The sequence below is a fragment of the Empidonax traillii genome, unplaced genomic scaffold (genome assembly GCF_003031625.1).
Source record: "Empidonax traillii isolate 1590-97213 ecotype Southwest subspecies unplaced genomic scaffold, ASM303162v1 scaffold65:size4453928, whole genome shotgun sequence".
NCBI lineage: Eukaryota > Metazoa > Chordata > Aves > Passeriformes > Tyrannidae > Empidonax > Empidonax traillii.
Window position 1 is genome coordinate 4,319,019 of NW_020955258.1, and position 19,487 is coordinate 4,338,505.

Genomic DNA, 19,487 nt, shown 5'->3' on the forward strand with positions numbered 1-19,487 from the left:
TTCAAAGCATCTTCATGTTGGCCTATCAAAGTAATCGTTCCTTTTGTGCAGCTCCACTCATGAAGTCACTGGGATGATTAGAATTTATCAAAGTGGATCTCATACAAAGAGATTGCTGGTGTCCACACCACAATGTTTCACTGTGTTGAAGATTACCTGCTATTTCTTAAATGTGTTGTGGCCTACAGTGTTGTACATATATTATAGTAACTTGGGCAATATATAGTTCATCCTTCAAATAGTAGCAGACTGAAGCAAATGATGAAATTTTTATAACTATCTACAATTTAAATATCTACATAAAAAAAAAAAAGTGTTTGTCATTATCTGGATCTGACTTTTGTTACAACTTGGAGCAAAAAACAATATCATTTTTACCAGCAGTGTCTTTGCTACACAATAATAGGACTGAAGTCATCCTTCAGCTTTTTATTGTGGATGCACTATATGACACGAAAAAAAAATGATGTGATATAAATGTGACAGAAGGCATGCATTCAAATTTACTCGAGGACATTAGGTAAATATTTTACTCTTCAATTTCATAATTTCTGTATTCAGATTAAAAAGCTGAGAAGGTAAAAACTTTTGTTGGAATGAAAATAGATTTAATAAAGATCAAAAGCAAATGTAAAAGTTCAAATAAAAAAGGGAACTTAATTTTTAAAATTCAATATTTTTAAAATAAAATATTGTTTACTTATTTGAATGCAGCAAAACTTTTTCCTTGTAACTTTCTATTATTAAGTCATTGTTGACTTGATTGAAATAGAAAAATTTGAACTTCTGACCATCTTGTAACTTCATAAATGACAGTTTGTGCATTTCTGCCATTTAGAAATTATTACATGTTCATAAATTTTTTCATTGTTTATTTGACTTAGACATCATCATTAGGCTGGCTGTATTTTTTAAGTTTGCAATACTAGCCTGTGTTTTTAATCCAAGTTTGATTTTTCATTGACTATTTGGGGTTTAAATACAGAGAAAAACAACCATCCGCTAATTTAGCAGGTCTCTGTTTAGAATTAGAAATTTTATACTCTTTAAACAACTTTCCTTGGACATTTTGTGTCTTTTAGTAGAAACTAACTTGACCTTCCCCTTACTGTGTAGAGTTGCATTTCCTATTATACCAAGTCTTGTACAGAGTGATTAGGCTCTCTGACATCTATTTGCAAGAAAAAGTCACAACTGAGTCACAAAACTTTGACTTTCAACCTCTGTGAGAGTCCAGGTAGTACCAGTGCAGAGAATATTTCTCCAGTTTGTTTGCTGTTAATACTGCTGCATGCCAAGAGTAGTCATGAAGTCACCACCTTATGGGATGGATAAATTAAAGGGCAGATCAAATTTCTGAAGTTATTTTATGAGATCACAGCAATATGGAATTTCTTGTTTCTTTCAAATCTGCAAACTATAGTGTTCATACTCTCTTGCAGCGCTGAAAGTTTCTTTGTCCTTGGCTTTCTCATTTCTGAATCTCCTGCTAAGAGGTTTCCTTCATGTTGTTTTCAAACACAAGTGCAGCTGACAGTACAGAACTGGAGTCTGTGTTTATTTCTCTAGGTATCCTCAAGGAGATCCTTTTCAATGTAGAACTTGGTAACAGCAGACTGAACTCCTCCATTAATCAAACCAGCTAAGCACATGCTTGATTTTAAGCACAGAAGTAGTCTAGAGCTTTCTAGATGTGCATTACATATATTCCACTTCATGGAGAAGGAAAAGGATTTTTGAATAAGAAGGCAGGAATGGAAACAGGCAAATATGGTGTTGCAGTAAAACACCTCCCATTCCAGCCATAAATAAGAGTAGTCTTCTAACTGGTGTCTGATTCAGAAGTAACCACTCTAATGGTACAATCAGCACATCAGTGACAAAGCTGGGCTAGTGGAAGTTCACAAACTAATATGCTATTCCATGGCTGACTAACTGTGATCTTCACAAGGTTACACAGGTCTAGAAAAAGCTATTAGACTTAAAATCTGGGAGGGTTTAGAAATTAAAGCATTTTTATGTAATTTTACTTTCATATTTGTATTGCTGCCCGTTGTACGTTACTGTTTGCTAAGCTTCACTACTTGGAACATCCAACGGAAAAATTGTGAAGGAAACAAAACCCCCCACACCAAATCTATGCATTACCAAATACAATTTTAGAATTCAAAGTTAAAGGAAAAAAAATTAAACAGTGTATTCTAATAGTGGGCAACCACATATCTGAGCTCAGCATACTTATTTAGTCTGGTGATTGACAGATGCATTTGGTAGCTTCTTGGGTGTTTATAATGAAAGAAAGTAAGGCTGAATCTCACTGATATGATGACTTGTGACTCGTTCATATGCTTTGCTAAAATGCTTCTTTATTACTTTCTTTGTCTTGTGATTGTGACTTAGGAAATTTGCAATGGCTTGTAAACTGCACATTATAAACAAAATTGAATTATAAGTCAAAAGCTTTGGAACGGCTGAGGTTTCCTTAGTGAATCCCTTTTGTGCCTCCAAAATTAGCATTGTCAATCAAAACCAACAGGTGGTGTATGGTTACAGAGAGTGAATCCCCTCTCACAGGATACTTTCTTTTAGGAAACCAATCAGAACTGGCACTGACATGATGAGGCAGATCTGTCAGCAGAGCTGGGGTATATAAAGCGAAACAACTATGTTAGCACTTCTGAGCAGTCGAGCATTCCCCGCCTCGCCTCGGGTGTAGGGATTGCAAAAAAACAAAACTACACTGTCGAGACCGTGTAGTTTTGTTTTTTATGATTAGAGGCTCTACAATTCTCATGCTGGGATTGTCTAAAGAAATCTTACTCGGGATAAGGACGTCGTTCAAGAAGATTTCGTTGGGCTTAGCCCACTCTTGCAGGCACTTTGAGAGATCAGGTTAGTGTCGTGTTTCTGCTGGTGTAAAAAATGTTTTATCAGTCATTAATATTCCTGATACAATCTAGTTTTTATAAATTTGGTCATGGGGGGGTATAGGTTTCAGGATATAGACATGGAGCACTTAAATTCTCTGTCAAGATTGTATCTTAAGTTACTGGAGTAAGCTTTCGTAACTCTCAGCAAGAAGTTTTTTTCAAGTATATTTTATTGTTAAAGACTATATAAATTAAGGTTTTAAAAGTGTATGGAAACATCTGCTTAGCTTAAAAACTCCTTTCTCTTGGGAGTGTTCAAGGTTATGCTACTGAGAGATAAACTGAGAAGCTCCCAGAATAGCTCTGATAAAATGCATATGGTATCAGCTAAGCACTGATGACTTTTTAAGGGAAACAACTGCTAAGGTATCAGTTACATGGCAGCTCTGGAACACTTGTCTGCTGTCATTCAGAGCTGTAAAGGTTATTTCTGGAACATGACATTTCAGACACATAGTTTCAATTCTAATTATACAAGAACCCTTATAAGATCAGATCTTCATCACCAGAATTTGCCTAGACAATGAAATATATAAACTATGTGTAAACTCAATAACAATTTTATGTAAGTAAATTATTTCTGATCTGTTCTGAAGTCAGGAAACTACAAGCTTTGATAATGTTTCCATATATTTTGGGTGAGCTTCAAAACATAGTCACAACTTAAGCTGAATATTCACTTCTGCCTTTATGCACTTACTGTATGTATGCATCAGGCCCTGACTTCTGTGAAGGCATTCATGTAATGAAGAATTTTTACCCCTATGAAAGGTAGAATAAATTTGGCTCAGAGTGAAAGAAACTTTGCTTTCTCATTTTTGAGTTAAGCTTGGGATTGTCATAAAATCTGACACAAAAGCCAAAGTAAACTGAATTAAGTATGTGAGCAAGATTGGCTTGAAAAAATTTTGGGGTTAACCCTTGTTTGTTAAGACCTAATATGCTCTCAGGGGAATTTTAAAATGAGAAAAATTATAACTTTAATAGATGTATAATACTATAAAAAAAGATACTAGCTACATTTTTAAAAACCACATGATTTTACATCAGTAAATAAATATGCTCATGCAAATATAAAATACTTTTCTAGTGCAGTGTGCTATTTCCAAGTGGGATCTTTTGGCATAGCAAGAGAAAGCAAACTTACTTTCAGATTTCACATGGCTCTGCAGTTGTTCAAGCCATCAGTGTCAGTGGCTACCTTATATCCTAGCTCACATTTCGAAGGTTGCTGTCTTCCCATATTCAAAATTCCACTGAGATACTCTCTAAGAAAGACTAGAATTTTATCTGCATCTTTAATGTCAATATGCTTCTGTAAAAAGAAATTCACTACTTACAGACTGCTTTTAAAATTGTTTCCTGTAATTTTGATCATTATTATGAGCCAAATACATTGAAGACTTTCACATTCTTTCAGTTCCTGCTTAGTGACCTAGATATCTTCTCACTGGAAAATGCAAATGCTTTACACCAACAAAACATTTTAAGAAATTATACATGGAAATTATTTTCTCTTCAGATAAAAAAGTTAATAGATGAATAGAGGCTGGGTGACCTGTGGAAGGTCATGCAGTGAGTTAAGCAGAATTTTGTCTTCTGCTGCACACTTGCAATGCTAAAGCACAGCTCCACTAAATATAATGGTTTCACATCTAATTCAGCCAAGCATTCTCTAAGAATAATCTGCTGTACAACTGTGTCAAAATCTACACTCTTCACATTTCACCAGGCCATTCTGATTTAAAACTAACGAGTAAATTGTTCTGAAAATAATTACAAATACTCTTAAAATCTAGCAAGAAGGCAGTGCATATAATAACATTTTCACTATTTATATCTAATGATGGTATTTTTTTGCTTGCAGAGTGCCTGTAAAGATGACGACAAAAGCACCAACATTTACGCAGCCATTACAAAGTGTTGTGGCACTGGAGGGTAGTGCCGCAACCTTTGAGGCTCATATTAGTGGTAAGGTTTTGCTTCATTCTTCCAAGATTTATTATTTTTTATTACTTTTTTTTTCTAATGTTTATGCTAAGAAAAAGGATAACATTTTCCATGATTGTAATCTGATCTGAATGGGTGAAGATGAGTGCTGAAATATGGATATATATCCATATCATACTGTACTGATCAGCACTGTGAGGTGCTGTCACGTATGTACAAACATGCTGCATGAAGTTACTGACCAAGTAGTAGCCAATCATCCTGCATACTCTGCTAATAAGGGAAATTTATATGGGTGCAGAGAGAATAATCTTGTTTAGATGATGATTGGACAGAATGAGGAGTGAAGGTGCAAAGGGCAAGGCTTGTGCTAGTTCTTCAATGACCTTGTGCTAAGCCTTACTCTAGCTAAGCTGTATTTCTCCCTCCTGTGCCATTAACTTTACTTAATTCCAGAGTTCCAGCAACGGGGTTAAAAACACAAAATCTAGGTCCACCTGGTGACTGAAGAGGGTAGAAAACCTAGCATTACACATAATGTGTAATGCTGATTTGGTTGGTAGATGAAGGATAGATTAATATAATTTAAGTTGTTGATGCTACTTAAAGATGCCAGATGCCACATAATTTACAGGATACTTCATTTCTCCAGTCTACATGGTATTCAAACACCCTATCTTGTGCAAAACCCCATGCAAACTCCTGAGATAACGTTACCAGATAACCAACACCCTGTTCTAAGAGTGTCTCTGACCTCGGCAGTGACTAAGGAGAAATGACATGTGTTCTCTGCTGATGGAATTATATTGTCTTACAGGCATTAGCAATGTGATGATCCACATACCATAAAACACTACTCAGATGCTCTGTGACAGGTGCAAACACATGATCTGTCCAGCTATAAAGATCTCTGACATCTATAATCCACTGTGGTTCATCCCCTGGTCCCTTTGGATAACACTAGTTCACACAAGGGGTTTGAACATGTCCTGTAGTCTACATACATGATATTTTTTTTCTCATACCATATTCTGTTCTTTGGCCCTTGCTCTTCAGTTAATTGCCCTGATCTTCTCTTCTTGCCTGTACACTGACAATATTCTGTGAAAAGTTTTTTCCATGGTTGATTACAATTCTTATTACAAATATATAAATATATCATCAGAACAAGATAAGATGTTAATATTAGGACTCAATGTATGATATTGGCTATTTTCATTTGTGTGATATCATGGAATACTAGGGAGGGGAACTTGATTTCTTACTAAGTGAAGCTGCCTCAGTTTTTCTAATAACATGCCATATTGGATGTTAGTTTCAAATATCTTGTGAGTCAATCTCTTTTTAGCTTTTGTTCACATTGTGAGATTCTGGTATATCTTTCCTGCCCTAAAGGCATCCACCAAGGTTGAAAGATCAAACAGTGACTTAGCATTTAGTTTTTCTAAGGTGTTACTAACAGGAGAGTTTTCTTTCTTGAACTAATTGCATAAAGGACTACACAGCTTTATTCTGCCCTTCCTATCCATAATGAAATATTGTGAATTTGAAATGCAGAATTTCTTTTTATCTCTGATAACACTGATTTTTTATATACAAGTCAAGTATTAATACAGAGCTACAATTCAAATGTGAAAAGTTCATTTAATCTAAGAGTATCAAGAAGAGCTTAGCAACCACCTGAGATGCTATTTTCCTCTTTGTAAACTAGAACAAATGAATTTTACTGTTATATTAGACTGTGAATTAAGTGCCACATTACAAAGGTTTGATATGAGACATAAATACCGAACACGTAACAGAACTCTCACAAAACACAGAAGACACAAACCCTGTGATTAAAAGCAGTAAATGCTGGAGCAAGGGGTGTCCTGCTGGGTCAGCAGCGGCTCAGGGGTCATGAGACAAGGAAGTCAGAAGTGCTGCCAGCATGAGAACTGTGCCCATCCTCATGTCTCCACAGCACTGATCAAGTTTGATTTTTTTTCATAAAGAACTAACCTCTACCCTGCCTACCTCTCTTTGAACTTATATTTTCAGGTATTACCCAGTGCAAGACAGCCTTTAAACTATGCTTATGTTGAAAGCAGCACATAGTTGGTAGTTCCTCTCACATCATTGTCAGAATAATCTCATTTAATTCAATTACTTAAGCAGTGGATTTGAGGCACTTTGGATTGTTTTTCCTCTTTTTGGCATTAAAGTTCAAAAAACCTCAAGGACAGTTGAATTAAAAAGGAATAAAATGAAAAATATTGTCCTAAAAATTAATAGTGAAATCATAGTGTCAGTTGTCACATCTAGAAGCAAATCTCTGCTCCATATGGACGAGGCAAAAATATCTATAATCTGAGATAGATCTTACCCTTTAGTGGGTAGCTGTCTGGCATGGAACTAGCAGAGTGCTAGTAAATTTGTGGAGTTGAGTTTTTTTGTTATTAATTTGAGCTTAGATTTTCAAAATGGCTTCTATCTTTGGATCCCTTGGATATAACAGTTTGAGGCATCAAAATATACTCCATTTATAGAATGCAGACCTTTTCAACCTGCCACATAAACTCCCATGTTTGCTAATTATCATATAATGCTGCCCCAAGAAAATAAAACATTTTGATGTTACAAGAAATCCTCTGTAGAGGACATGTTTTTGCCTTAAAATGTTTTTAAACTAATTTTTACAAAATTTTGAAGACACGTAGCTCTGAATGGAATCACTGGGATCTGCTGGATACTCTATGTTTATGCTGATAATGCCCAAGTCGTCCTACACCAGTAGTACAAAATTGAAGTATACCTTCCCATCAGGGCTGTTTGATAACTTCCATCTATGAAATTAACTGCTATTTTTAATCTTTTGATTCCTAATCATCTCTAAAACTGTCCACATTCTCTGTGTGTGAGAGTTTGTTTTACTTATGTCTAAATTTCAGTATTTTACTACGAGTCAAATTTTAAACTTTCCTAATTAAGTCTGGTGTGACTGCAGCCAACCAGTGAAAGTTCAAATCTATGTATCTCAGCTTCTCATTCATTTTAATCTCACACAGTCCAAACCACAGAGTAGAACTGAGAAAATTACTTCAGCTGTAAATACAGTCTCAGATTTCATTCCTGAGCCCCAATATAGTTCAGTTGGTGATTTGGGTTGAGTGGAGACATACATGAAGTGAATTTGTGGGAGTTTTAATTTTGAAGAAATGGTGTTCTAGGACTACAAAAAAGACTTTAAACTGGGACCATCTCCTTAAATTAGCTGTTCCACTTACACGGCTCATATAAAAATTTTACTTATTCATCAAATGGATTTCAGTTGATCAATAATTTTGACTGAGTAGAAAACTGTGAAGAGAGTTTCCACTGGGAATCTAAAATCACCATTAGATTTTTCTGGCCAGAAGAGTCTGGTTCATGACCCTGACAACAAAAGAATAATATATTTGAACAAGATCAATATATTTGAAAAGATCAGCTGATTCCAGATGACTTCTGTCAATCAAACTCAAAAAATTTGAGAAAAAGGAATCAAAACCCTCAAAACTTGGATAGCACTTGATTTTAAAGTCTACATCAATCATTTTTTCTGTCACTTCATTTTCTAAAAGCATGTAGTGTTAGAAAAATACTTAACTTGGTGGGAAGTACTGATTTTTACATTGTCTCCAAACTGTTGGACTGGGTAAATTCGTTATCAATAAGCAATGCTACTTAGATTCTAGCAAATAAATTTTAAAAATGCCTCATTTGCTTTAATCCATCCCCCTCATGATTATGATGAAGTTTTATTCCTGAACAGGGTTGCCAAACACTGCAGTCCCCTCATTATTCAAGTGATTTCCTAAATGCAGGAGCTTGTGCAGCTGCCCTATTGCTCTGTGCATTTTAAAGACCTTTCTAAAATTCCTTTGCTACTGTGTCACTGGACGTATAATCATACATCAGTGCCTATGCCATTATGCTCCACTATAACCATGAATACACGAGTGTGTATTATGATAATGTTTTATTTCTGGAATTTCATAGCATCTGAATCTCCATGTCTTCTTTTTCCTTTAGGTTTCCCAGTTCCTGAGGTGAGCTGGTATCGGGATGGCCAGGTTCTTTCTGCTGCAACTCTGCCCGGTGTGCAGATCTCGTTTAGTGATGGCCGCGCTAAACTGGTGATCCCCACCGTGACAGAAGCAAACAGCGGAAGATACACCGTACAAGCCACCAATGGATCTGGGCAAGCAACTAGTACTGCTGAGCTGCTTGTCACAGGTATAAAGCAGCTAAAGAAATGCTCCTCTGTCTGCTAACAATGTGAGAAAGAGAGTGATAGCAGAAGAGTCACAGATAATGAAAAAAGTTCAGATTTGAAGTATGTCGTCAGCAAAATATAGCAAACCACTCTCCTTTTCCTAAAGCAGTCTAGAACTCAGCATATGTTCTCATCAGGAATGTTTAATCGTGTCCTTTACACTTTAGCTGTTAAAGTTTAATCTTGATCTTGTAAACTCTTATTCAGGCTTCTGGCTTAGCCCTCTATATTTCCACTCTGAGTATATTTGAACTACTCGTAAAAGCAAGGGTAAAGTTCTTCAGGATGGAGACCCTAATGATATTTAATGAAATAAATTATATTTAACAGGATAACTCACATAAAGGGCCATACCCAAGAGACTGTGCTTAATGCCTGTGGTTATAATCAATGCATCAGTAATTCTAGAAACATTTGCAATCGCAGGCATAATCAGAAATATCAGTAATTTTAAATGCAAGAAAAAAGTTAAGGGTGTTTGCATTTTGGCAAATCAACCTCTAATGTTTTGAATTTTTCAGAAGGTACTATCATCTGTCAGTAGCATGTGGAAGAGAAATAGTCCTTGTGCACGTCTAGTAATGAAAGTATGTAGTCCCTACAATTCTTTCTAACAAACATTATTGCTTTTCTATTTCCTTTTTCAATAAAAATGCAGCTGGAACAGCACCACCAAACTTCTCACAACGACTACAGAGCATGACTGCAAGGCAGGGAAGTCAAGTTCGACTTGACGTAAGAGTGACTGGAATCCCTACACCTGTGGTGAAGTTCTATCGGGATGGAGTAGAAATCAAAAGCTCCCCCGATTTTAAAATTTCACAAGAAGGAGACCTTTACAGCTTAATAATTGCAGAAGCATACCCTGAAGACTCCGGCACCTATTCAGTAAATGCCACAAATAGTATGGGACGTGCTACTTCAACAGCTGAACTGCTAATTCAAGGTAACAGAACTGAAGTTGCTAGCCATGAAAATAGCCATTCATTGTAGTGATTCAATACACACCACTTCATCAAAGTTATATCAATAGGTTAATTTATAACTTCTTTCTAAGGAATTATTAACTTGCTGTGAAAAAAAAAAACAGTGTCTTTGATGAAATTTGCCAAAGATTTTTGTCTGAGATTGAAAAGGACCTTTTCTCCAGAATGGTCTTCTTTAAATGCAAGATATAATAGATAGAAAAAAGTGTGGGATACTTTGAGTTGTTCTCATTTTGTATTTGATAGCTGGCTTTGACAGAATAGATATATTAGGCTGCATAACTCTACAAGGTCTTGTAAACCAGGCAGGTGAGGGTGAAGACAGTATTTAGGTAGAAAATTGTAGCAGTGAGTCATGCTACCCCGAGTACTCTTGCTTGGATTTCACCTCATTTAGGCTTCCAGACTGTGTAATCCTTTCAGATCTAGGACTGATATGAAGAATCACAATAAATGTGTTCTGGTTTGGTTTTTGTTTGGTTTTGTTTGTTTGATTGTTTGGGTTTGGTTTTTTTTCTAATGACTTAGTAATGCAGTAATATTGTTTCAACTATTTTCACAATTATCTGTCTACAGATATTGCAGAAAAAACAAACGGTTCCCTAATTACTTTTCTGTTGTTTATATAATTTTTATATACTTGGAATTGATCATTCATTTATTTCTGCAACTGTTTATTGATTGTTGCCATGTGAAATTCTTCTGACTAAGTTTTCTCTTACAAAAGGTGAGGAAGAAGCCGTTCCTGCTAAAAAGACAAAGACAATTGTTTCGACTGCTCAGATTTCACAAACAAGACAAGCCAGAATTGAAAAGGTATAATTTTCAAAAACAAAGCAGGTAAGGCTAAAATGTGGATGATTACTGCTACAGTATCTCACCCTAGTGTTTTTCTCTTGTTTTTCATTGTAGAAGACTGAAGCCCACTTTGATGCCAGATCACTTACAAGTGTTGAAATGATTATGGAAGGTGCAGCCGCCCAACAGCTCCCACACAAAGCACCTCCACGAATGCCTCCTAGACCTACATCAAAATCACCAACCCCACCAACTGCTGCAAAAGCACAGATGGCACGACAGCAATCACCATCACCTGTTAGACAATCACCATCACCTGTAAGACATGTCAGAGCACCAACACCCTCACCAGTAAGGTAAAATTACCATTCTTTCAAATGATATTGCTTTTTGAATCACTTTCACATACAGCAGTAATGCTGTAGAATGAGAGCATGGCATAAAATGACACTCATTACTTACTGAGTTTATTCTGGTGACTAGTTATAATATACTATACTTACCATTGCTATACAACTGTGTACCTCCTATGTACACTTTTTATCCAGTATAACAGAAAATCCCTTTTGATTGCCTTGTATAGAGCCAAAATAGCACTCAGAGCCCCAAGTTCATGATGAAAGGGAAGAAAACAGTAGAACAGGTGGCCCTTGATTATTTTAGATAAACAGAGAAAAGAGCAATGACACTGATCAGTGACAAACATAATGACAGAACATGGAAAAAAATGTGAACACATGTTCCATGTGTGTCCTGTAATGACTGTAGAAATAATGTTTTGAAGGTAGGCAAGCTAAAGGTGGTTATGGAAAAATGAAGTTTAACTCTGCTGTGTAGAGCCTCTAGAGAGGGAAAGTGAGTGATTTGAAGAGCAGGGCTCATGGTCTGAAAGACCCCATGGTGTCTGTTCTGAGAGGCAGGTAAAGAGAAGATTGCTTTGGAAGGCCTGCAGTTGCAGAATCCTGAAGCACCAGTAGCATGGAAGGAAAGTCTCCAAGATGAGCCCCATTTAATGCTCAGAAGAGCCCCATTTAAGTTGCCAGAGTTACACACGCTGGTGAATTTTGCCCCATTGAGAATAACTTGCAAAGACAGAAAGAAATGGATTGATAATCACTAGCAATCTGCAAACACAGAAAAAAGGATTAAATAGTGCCATCTAGAGAGCATATGGAACTAGAAGTTTGTACTCCCTTGCTAGTCAGACCACTTTTAGACGTACAACACATTAGAAAATATATCTAAAAAGTAATATGATGCTGCTGCCCCCTACTGATGGTATTTGTTAACGTTCTCTGGGAAATACAGAACAAATTCCACTCAAAGAAATTCTAAGTTAGAAAACCTATTAAAGTATTTTGGGAAATGCTTTAAAACTGTCTGATAGGATTAAGATTGAATTTTTTAAATATCAGAATTTAGAAATTAGCACTTTTCAAATGACTAACAATTATTGTGGTTGAGATTTGTAAATGTAAGTATGGGGGAAAAGATAGGCACTGATCAGAAGCTTGCCTGGAGTATGAGTACAGGGATGGATGACACATGGAAATGAGATGTGGTACAGGAGTAGATACAGTTGTTTTTCTAGGTGATTGCCACATGATATTTTTACAAAGATTGGTTGCATTAATCATTTTATCTCTCCACAGAGATTGGACTATGAATGTAGTATGAATGTAATATGTAATACTTAGAGCATGTAAGCCTTTTATATTATTTTTATTAGGAGAATTAGGATAGAGCAAATGAAAGTCATGATGAATTTTTATATTTTAAATGTATGTGGTTGAGTGAAATTTCCTAGACCACTTGCTCTAATTTCTTTCTGGAAACTAGGATACTAAGAAGACGTTACAGTTATGAGTATGGCAAAAACACACATTAGGCATATTGTCAGGCACATAGGTTAGTGTAATTTACAAGTCAAACACCTCAAAAACTTCTTCTAAAATCAAACTACATATTGCTGAATATACCCCAATTAGGGAGTGAAATCAAGTTCAGGCCGAAGTTGTTTATACAGTTGTCATTGTATGACACTGGATTAATTACATCAATACTCTATTTTTTTCAATAGATCGGTTTCTCCTGCTGGAAGAATCTCCACCTCACCTATCAGACCAGTGAAGTCTCCATCTCCAATACGTAAACCACATGTAGTGACAACAGTTGGGGCTGAAGTCCTTCCTCCTTGGAAGCAGGAAGGATATGCTGCAACCATGGAAGCCCAGGAAACAAGAGTATCTACAAGCACTACCCAAGTAACTGAAGAGAGATGGGAAGGGAGATACGGGGTCCAAGAACAAGTTACCGTCACTGGTGCTACTGCTGGCGAGGTGCTGACTGGTGCTAGAGAGGTAAAGTCTATTACTGGAAAAAACATTGGATTTGCTTTATGTGGGGTCTCACCACTGCTGAATAGATCTGCTAAATGGCATCTGAGAGGCTGTGTGTAAAAACCTGTGTATCTGCTGTTGAGAGAGCTCTGTTGCAAATATGGAAGTGCTTTTTTGCAACATTTGTCTCTGTACTTGTTTTGTGCTTCTGAATGTGTGCAAAACATGAAAAAGTGTCTTTTGATGTGACTAATATAGGTGAGAAAGGACAGTGAAAAAACAGCAGCTGTTGCTACGGTTGTTGCTGCTGTGGATCAAGCCATGGTGAGAGAACCAGCTCCAAGTGTTGTAGAGCAAACTGCTAAAAGGACAGCAATGACTGCAGTCCACGTTCAACCTGTTCAGGAGCAGGTAGAAATAGAGCACAGACATTCTCTTGTTTTTTATCCCTTTTATCCCTTCATCCAACATGCAAACAAGGCATGACTGATTGTGAGGAATTAACCAGATATTACCCAGTGCACTGCAAAAGCATGCATACTCATTTAGAGAAGCTAGACTGTAAAGAAATGCTCGTGATTCACTTATCCATTGCATTCCATCACAGCAGGACTGAACTAATTATTCTTAAACTGTTTTTTTAAGGTTAAGAATGCCTTCTATGAAAGTGATCCTGTATTCTTCCTTTTCACTTATTTGCTAACATTGTTCTTACAATGATGAAGTTTTTTCTCTAATATCTCATTTATAATTTCCCCCTTAGGAATAAAATAATTCTCCCTTAGTATTTTTCCTTCCCTTGCATTCCTGTCTTATTTTTCCTTCTCCTCTTATTTTGATCGTCAATTTTTTTAAATTAATTTTATGACTTTGGTTTTTCATTTGTTGCTATAAAAATCAGATTAAAAAGGAGGCAACAGTAGTAGTTACCAGTGATAAAGCCACAAAACAAACAGTGATATCAAGAACTAGAGAAGGAATTGTCACTTCACAAGAACAAAGGCACATCTCTCATGAAAAGGTGAATACAGATGTTACCTGTGATTTTTATGCCCTACCTTGTTCAAAAATGGACATACACAAGACAAGCCTATGAACAAGATAAATGATATACCATTATGCTATTTTTCCCTTTTATATATGTTCACTCTTCCAGTTTACATTGCTATTATTTTCCTGTCTCTGCTTAATGATGACTGTCTTTTCTTTTCAATTTCATTTCCACTATTAATACCTAAGAATGTGGTAGATAAACTCGCAAAACATTAATTTAGAAATACTCTCTTTTTCATGTATTGTATGGTAGTTTACTAGATAGTATTCATAATCATTTAAAGAATTGACATGTAGGAAACAGTTCTTAAATTTGGTAATGCTTTTTTTTTCTGATTTTGTCTCTAAGCTTGTCATTTGTAGCCTGCTTTGTTTGTTGGCAGCAGAGTGGGTCAGAAAAAGGAGGAAAACTCATTCTGCATTAAAATCAATTTTGAAAATACCGATGAATGACTTGAATTCAGATTATTTTAGCATGTATTTTATCAGACAAAGATGACTTAATGAAGATGGGCGTTTATAGAGGAGATTACATTTGCAGTATAGTTAAAATGTGTAAGGAAGAAAGTGTAACCTCTCCTTAAAGCACTGAGAAACAGAAATTCACCTGGGCATTACATCTGAATTCTTGTCAAAGTGAAAGTTACCTAAAACTTGCCTTTAATATCCTACACTTTCTCAAACTGATTATAATGCAGGACAGTTTTTCCCTGACCCATTTTTTAAAATTCTTATTACTGCTTTCAATATCAAAGCAAGCATTTATGGAATGTTTTCTTATTTTTATGTTAAATGTTTCATACAAAGTCTGTTTATGTTGTTATTGTTGTCTCCAGACCAGATGATTTCAAAATACAGTTTGACATTCTTCCTCTTCTTTTTTTCTATCCTTTTTTCCAAATGCATTGGAAATCACATACCTTATATTTTAAAATAATACATCATTTAAACTTCTTTATTCATAAATGTCCAGGTGAGAAAAGAACCAGAGAAAACTCCTGTACCCACAGTAATAATTGCCACAGACAAAGCCAGAGAACAAGAAAGAATATCAAGAGCTAGAGAAGAAATATCTACCATACATGAGCAAGTGCACATAGCTCATGAACAGGTAAATAAATGTTACAATCTTTAGTTCATTGAGATACTCTAATAGGTTTATAAACATCATTCTTCATCAAATGTGCAACGTAACTTTGATGTCTTTCTTTATGAAAAGATTACAAAATAAAAAATTTATAAAGCAAGTTATTCCAGAGATAAGGCTAGAACTGCAGGTCCAGTTCTACTGACCTCATAGCAGGTGTATCTATAGAGGAGTGCAGCTGCCCTTCTGATCCTTTGGGTTTTCATCTGATGCTTAATGAGGTGTTTGTGTTTTTTTTCTCTGAAGGTAGCTTTCTGAATATAAATTGTAAATGTCATCTTTCATGACATGATGTTTAGTCTGGAGTTTGATTTAATGAAGTTCATATTTGTTTGAGGACTGAATGCATCTATTAGACCATATTGTGGAACCACTGTTTGCTGGAGTAACTGCTGAAATAGTTCTTTCCACTAATGGGAATAAATGTTAAGTCAGTAATAATTATTTTTATTCAAACATTTTCTACAAAACATAGCAATGATACATCACAATTAAGTAGGAAGTGGGAAGATTCTTCTCTAATTCATACACAGATTAATGCACTATGTTAATGGCTTTGAATGCACTTCTCTCAGCTAGCATATAAGATGGGCTATAATTTGGTTTAACAGGAATTTTTCCGACTCTGAAGTGATGTTTATCTCTTATTGATTTCCATTCTGAAACCTTGTCCTGCTTTCCCAAAAAGCTGTGTGATTTTGACAACAGGCATAATTGATTACTATTGTTTTTCTTTACCATAAAAAATAGATAAGAAAGGAAGATATGAAACCTTCTGTACCTAAGGTAGTAATTACCACTGATAAACCTAGACCACCGGTCACAATATCGAAAAGTAAAGAAAGAATTGCTACCAAACAAGAACAAATCACCATAACACATGGAAAGGTGAATAGCACTATTATAACCATAATCGGTTTTTATCCTTTCTTCTTTACAAACCTCATGTTTTCCTCAAAAAATACTAACTGTACTTTTCCAGCTCATTTTTTTCTAAGATTATTCCACTGACAAACTTTTAGACCTATTGCTAATTAGACTAAATTATTTCACCTCTACCTTCCTCTTCTGTTTTCATTAATAGGATGCTCATAATTATTTTCTGACTGACTTTTGGATTTTTGGAACGAACTGACTGATTCCTGAAATGCATTTTAACTTACCAGTATATATATCTATACTTACCAGTATAGATATAATACAGAGACGTGTGCAATGCACAAGGACCTAACCACTTAATTCCCCTTCCCTGTTACCATTCCAAAATGTTTTCTCATTGTTCAAATGTCTTTCAAGATCATATGTAACTGAAACTTTTATTTCTGCTATAAAACTAGATTAAAAAGTAGTTCCAAAAAGAATTGCCTCTGGTAAAACCAAAGCACCAGTCAGAGTGCCCGAACTGGGAAGAAATTACAACCAATGTACTGTTACAGTTTGGTTTATCTTCACACCTCACCTCTTAAGAGCTGTTTAGGTACAACAGAATGTTCTCACATTAATTCCATTAATACCCATTAAGTGTCATGATTGTCAAGTAACAGAGTCAGGATGACTATGTTTCTGCTGATCAAGACATTTATATTCCACCCTATTAGGAAATGTCAGATTTCTCTGTGACAGCCTCCCTGTCAAGTAATGTTTACTCGTTCAAATTTCTGACTCTGCAGTCCTTGTTTCTACACGATGATTCCTTGTAACTTTACGATTGTTAGATAAAAAACTCCTCTCTCTATTAAGGTTTGAACTGTTCTTTGTACAATACAAACTTCAACATCCATTCAGATCTGCCCAGTTTATTGCTTCTGATTATCAGGCACTTGTTGACACTTCTTTGTTTCAGTAGGACTGTCACAGTAGAAAACCTCTTCTATTACAATAAAGCCAGGAACTCTCATATGTGGGAGAAGAGCACAGTTACCAACAGCTTTTATTTAAAATCTATGTATCTTCATTCTAGTACCTTCATAAATAGTTATTTTAGTTTAAGTTGGTAACAATTTCAAAATAAAAGTGAAATTATCTATTCATTTTTTTCCCATTTACAAGGCATAGGTTTTATTTGTTCTGTTGTTATATCCAGATCATTTATGACAATAATTTTAAAAAATACAAGTAGTCATCCTATTACCTACTATTGGACTGGGCAGAAGTTTGGACCTTGATAACATAGAAGTTGACAGTATTTGTCAGTTATTAGAAACAAATAGAAGTCCTGATACAAATGCATTATTTCCAAATTATCAGAAATCTCAGTTTCCCTTCTTTTATAAAATCCTTTAAAATAGATTAGCACTGAATTAACAGGTATACTTGTGGAAAAAAATTTTATGGGTATATTTCTTAGTAAATACATTCATGTAAGATGCTGGACACATTCCTTAAGTTTTTGTAGCATCTAATAGTTACATGGAGCTGACGAACATGCTTTAGAACTATGTGCACATTTACATACCTGCATACTCTTAGACAAGTGGCCACAAATGTGACTATAAAGTATTAAAAGTGAGCTTGTAGACAAATATTAATATGTATAAAGAAAGAAGCATAGATATATTCTGAATTTGCAGAGATAGCACTTAGAGAAACAATTTGAAACTTCTGATTTGGAAGTGTATTTACAAGTGCGTACTTTAAAGGTTTACATCATGACTTTTCCATAAGCATACATTCTCTCCTCGTCTGGAATATACTGAGCAACATAACTATTTGTCATGTATGTAATTTTTCAATATAATGACGACTATCTGTATAAATTCCGACAATGTTATCTGTAGACTGAAGCTGGAAAAAAGGCTGAAGCTGTAGCTACAGTTGTTGCAGCAGTTGATCAGGCACGTGTTCGATCACCTTGGCAACCAGAACAAGCAGAAGAAGTTTATGTAAAGCAGAAAACTTTGGAGTATAAAGAGGACCGTGTTTCTGAGGCCCCAGCAGAACATCACGTTGTCACTAAAGAAGTTAAAACTGTTTACGTTCCTCCTGAGAAACATATCTCAGCTGCTGAAAAGCAGGAAGTTCATATATCAAAAGAGGTTAGACTCAGTTTACATTATGTTCTTTTCCACAAACCTTGTCCCACTGAAATCTCTTTCAGTTTGGAGAACAGCATCACATTGTGAACAACTTTTTTCATTGCTTTGTGTAGATAAAAAGAGCAACAGAAACTGAGAAAATAATTCATGTTGAACAGCCACGACCCCGCACAGCAAGTCCTCACTTCACGGTTGCCAAAGTTGCTGTTCCTAAACCAGACCATACGTATGAGGTAAGTTAAAGTTACATACAAGAAGACCAGCATGCTCGTTTTCAATACCCAGTAGGTGACCCATTCCATTTGGCTTTTCCTCCCGCTCTAATGAGGCTTTCCCAAGAAGAGTTGTATGCTTTCTAGTTATTTTTGTAAGCTTGTTTGACTAATGAAGAACACTGCTGTAAACAGACAGATGGATTGCTAAAATGTGATTTATAATTATTAGTTATTTAACCAATTTTATATTCTGTTTGAGAATGCAGCTTCAGTACTTCCTATCAAATGGTGAAATTGTAGACATTTGTTGTGCAAATTATTTTTTAAAGAGCAGAACTGTCCCTCTTCAATCTTATTATGTGCATCAGTTCACTAGAAGACTGGAAAGAGTGCTTTTTTTCTTCCTTGCAGATTAATATGTACTAAGCTAATTTTTTAAATAGAAAAAATCCACACTGCATAAATGACACCATCTATATTTTAATGTTATTCTTTGCGCTCTTCTGTTTGACTCCTTCATATAATATTCATATTTTCCAGTTAAATAATTTTCTCATTCAAGCATACTTTCTCTCTTCACCTGAATTTTAAGAATTATTTTTTCCTAAAACGTAACAAAATACTACTAAAACATTTTTATTTAAATACTTGTGTATATTTAAAAAAATGATTTCACCTATAATAAGATTTTGAAATCTCCTCAGTTATTCTAATTACCAACAGTTATGTAATTAGTA

The 19,487-nt window shown here is 35.4% G+C and overlaps 1 protein-coding gene across 1 annotated transcript in view; it reads left to right on the top strand.

The window, feature by feature from the left end:
* Positions 1 to 2,679: 2,679 nt before the first annotated feature.
* Positions 2,680 to 19,487, top strand: part of LOC114055692 (titin-like) — a gene marked incomplete at its 3' end in the record, with an annotated part of 131,673 nt that continues 114,865 nt past the window's right edge. Inside the window, exons 1-10 of the mRNA XM_027880087.1 lie at positions 2,680 to 2,892; positions 4,798 to 4,901; positions 8,934 to 9,137; positions 9,836 to 10,123; positions 10,891 to 10,979; positions 11,076 to 11,317; positions 13,042 to 13,321; positions 15,327 to 15,464; positions 18,278 to 18,535; positions 18,649 to 18,768. Of these exons, the coding sequence (XP_027735888.1) occupies positions 4,811 to 4,901; positions 8,934 to 9,137; positions 9,836 to 10,123; positions 10,891 to 10,979; positions 11,076 to 11,317; positions 13,042 to 13,321; positions 15,327 to 15,464; positions 18,278 to 18,535; positions 18,649 to 18,768 (1,710 nt within the window). The remainder of the gene's footprint in view (positions 2,893 to 4,797; positions 4,902 to 8,933; positions 9,138 to 9,835; positions 10,124 to 10,890; positions 10,980 to 11,075; positions 11,318 to 13,041; positions 13,322 to 15,326; positions 15,465 to 18,277; positions 18,536 to 18,648; positions 18,769 to 19,487) is intronic.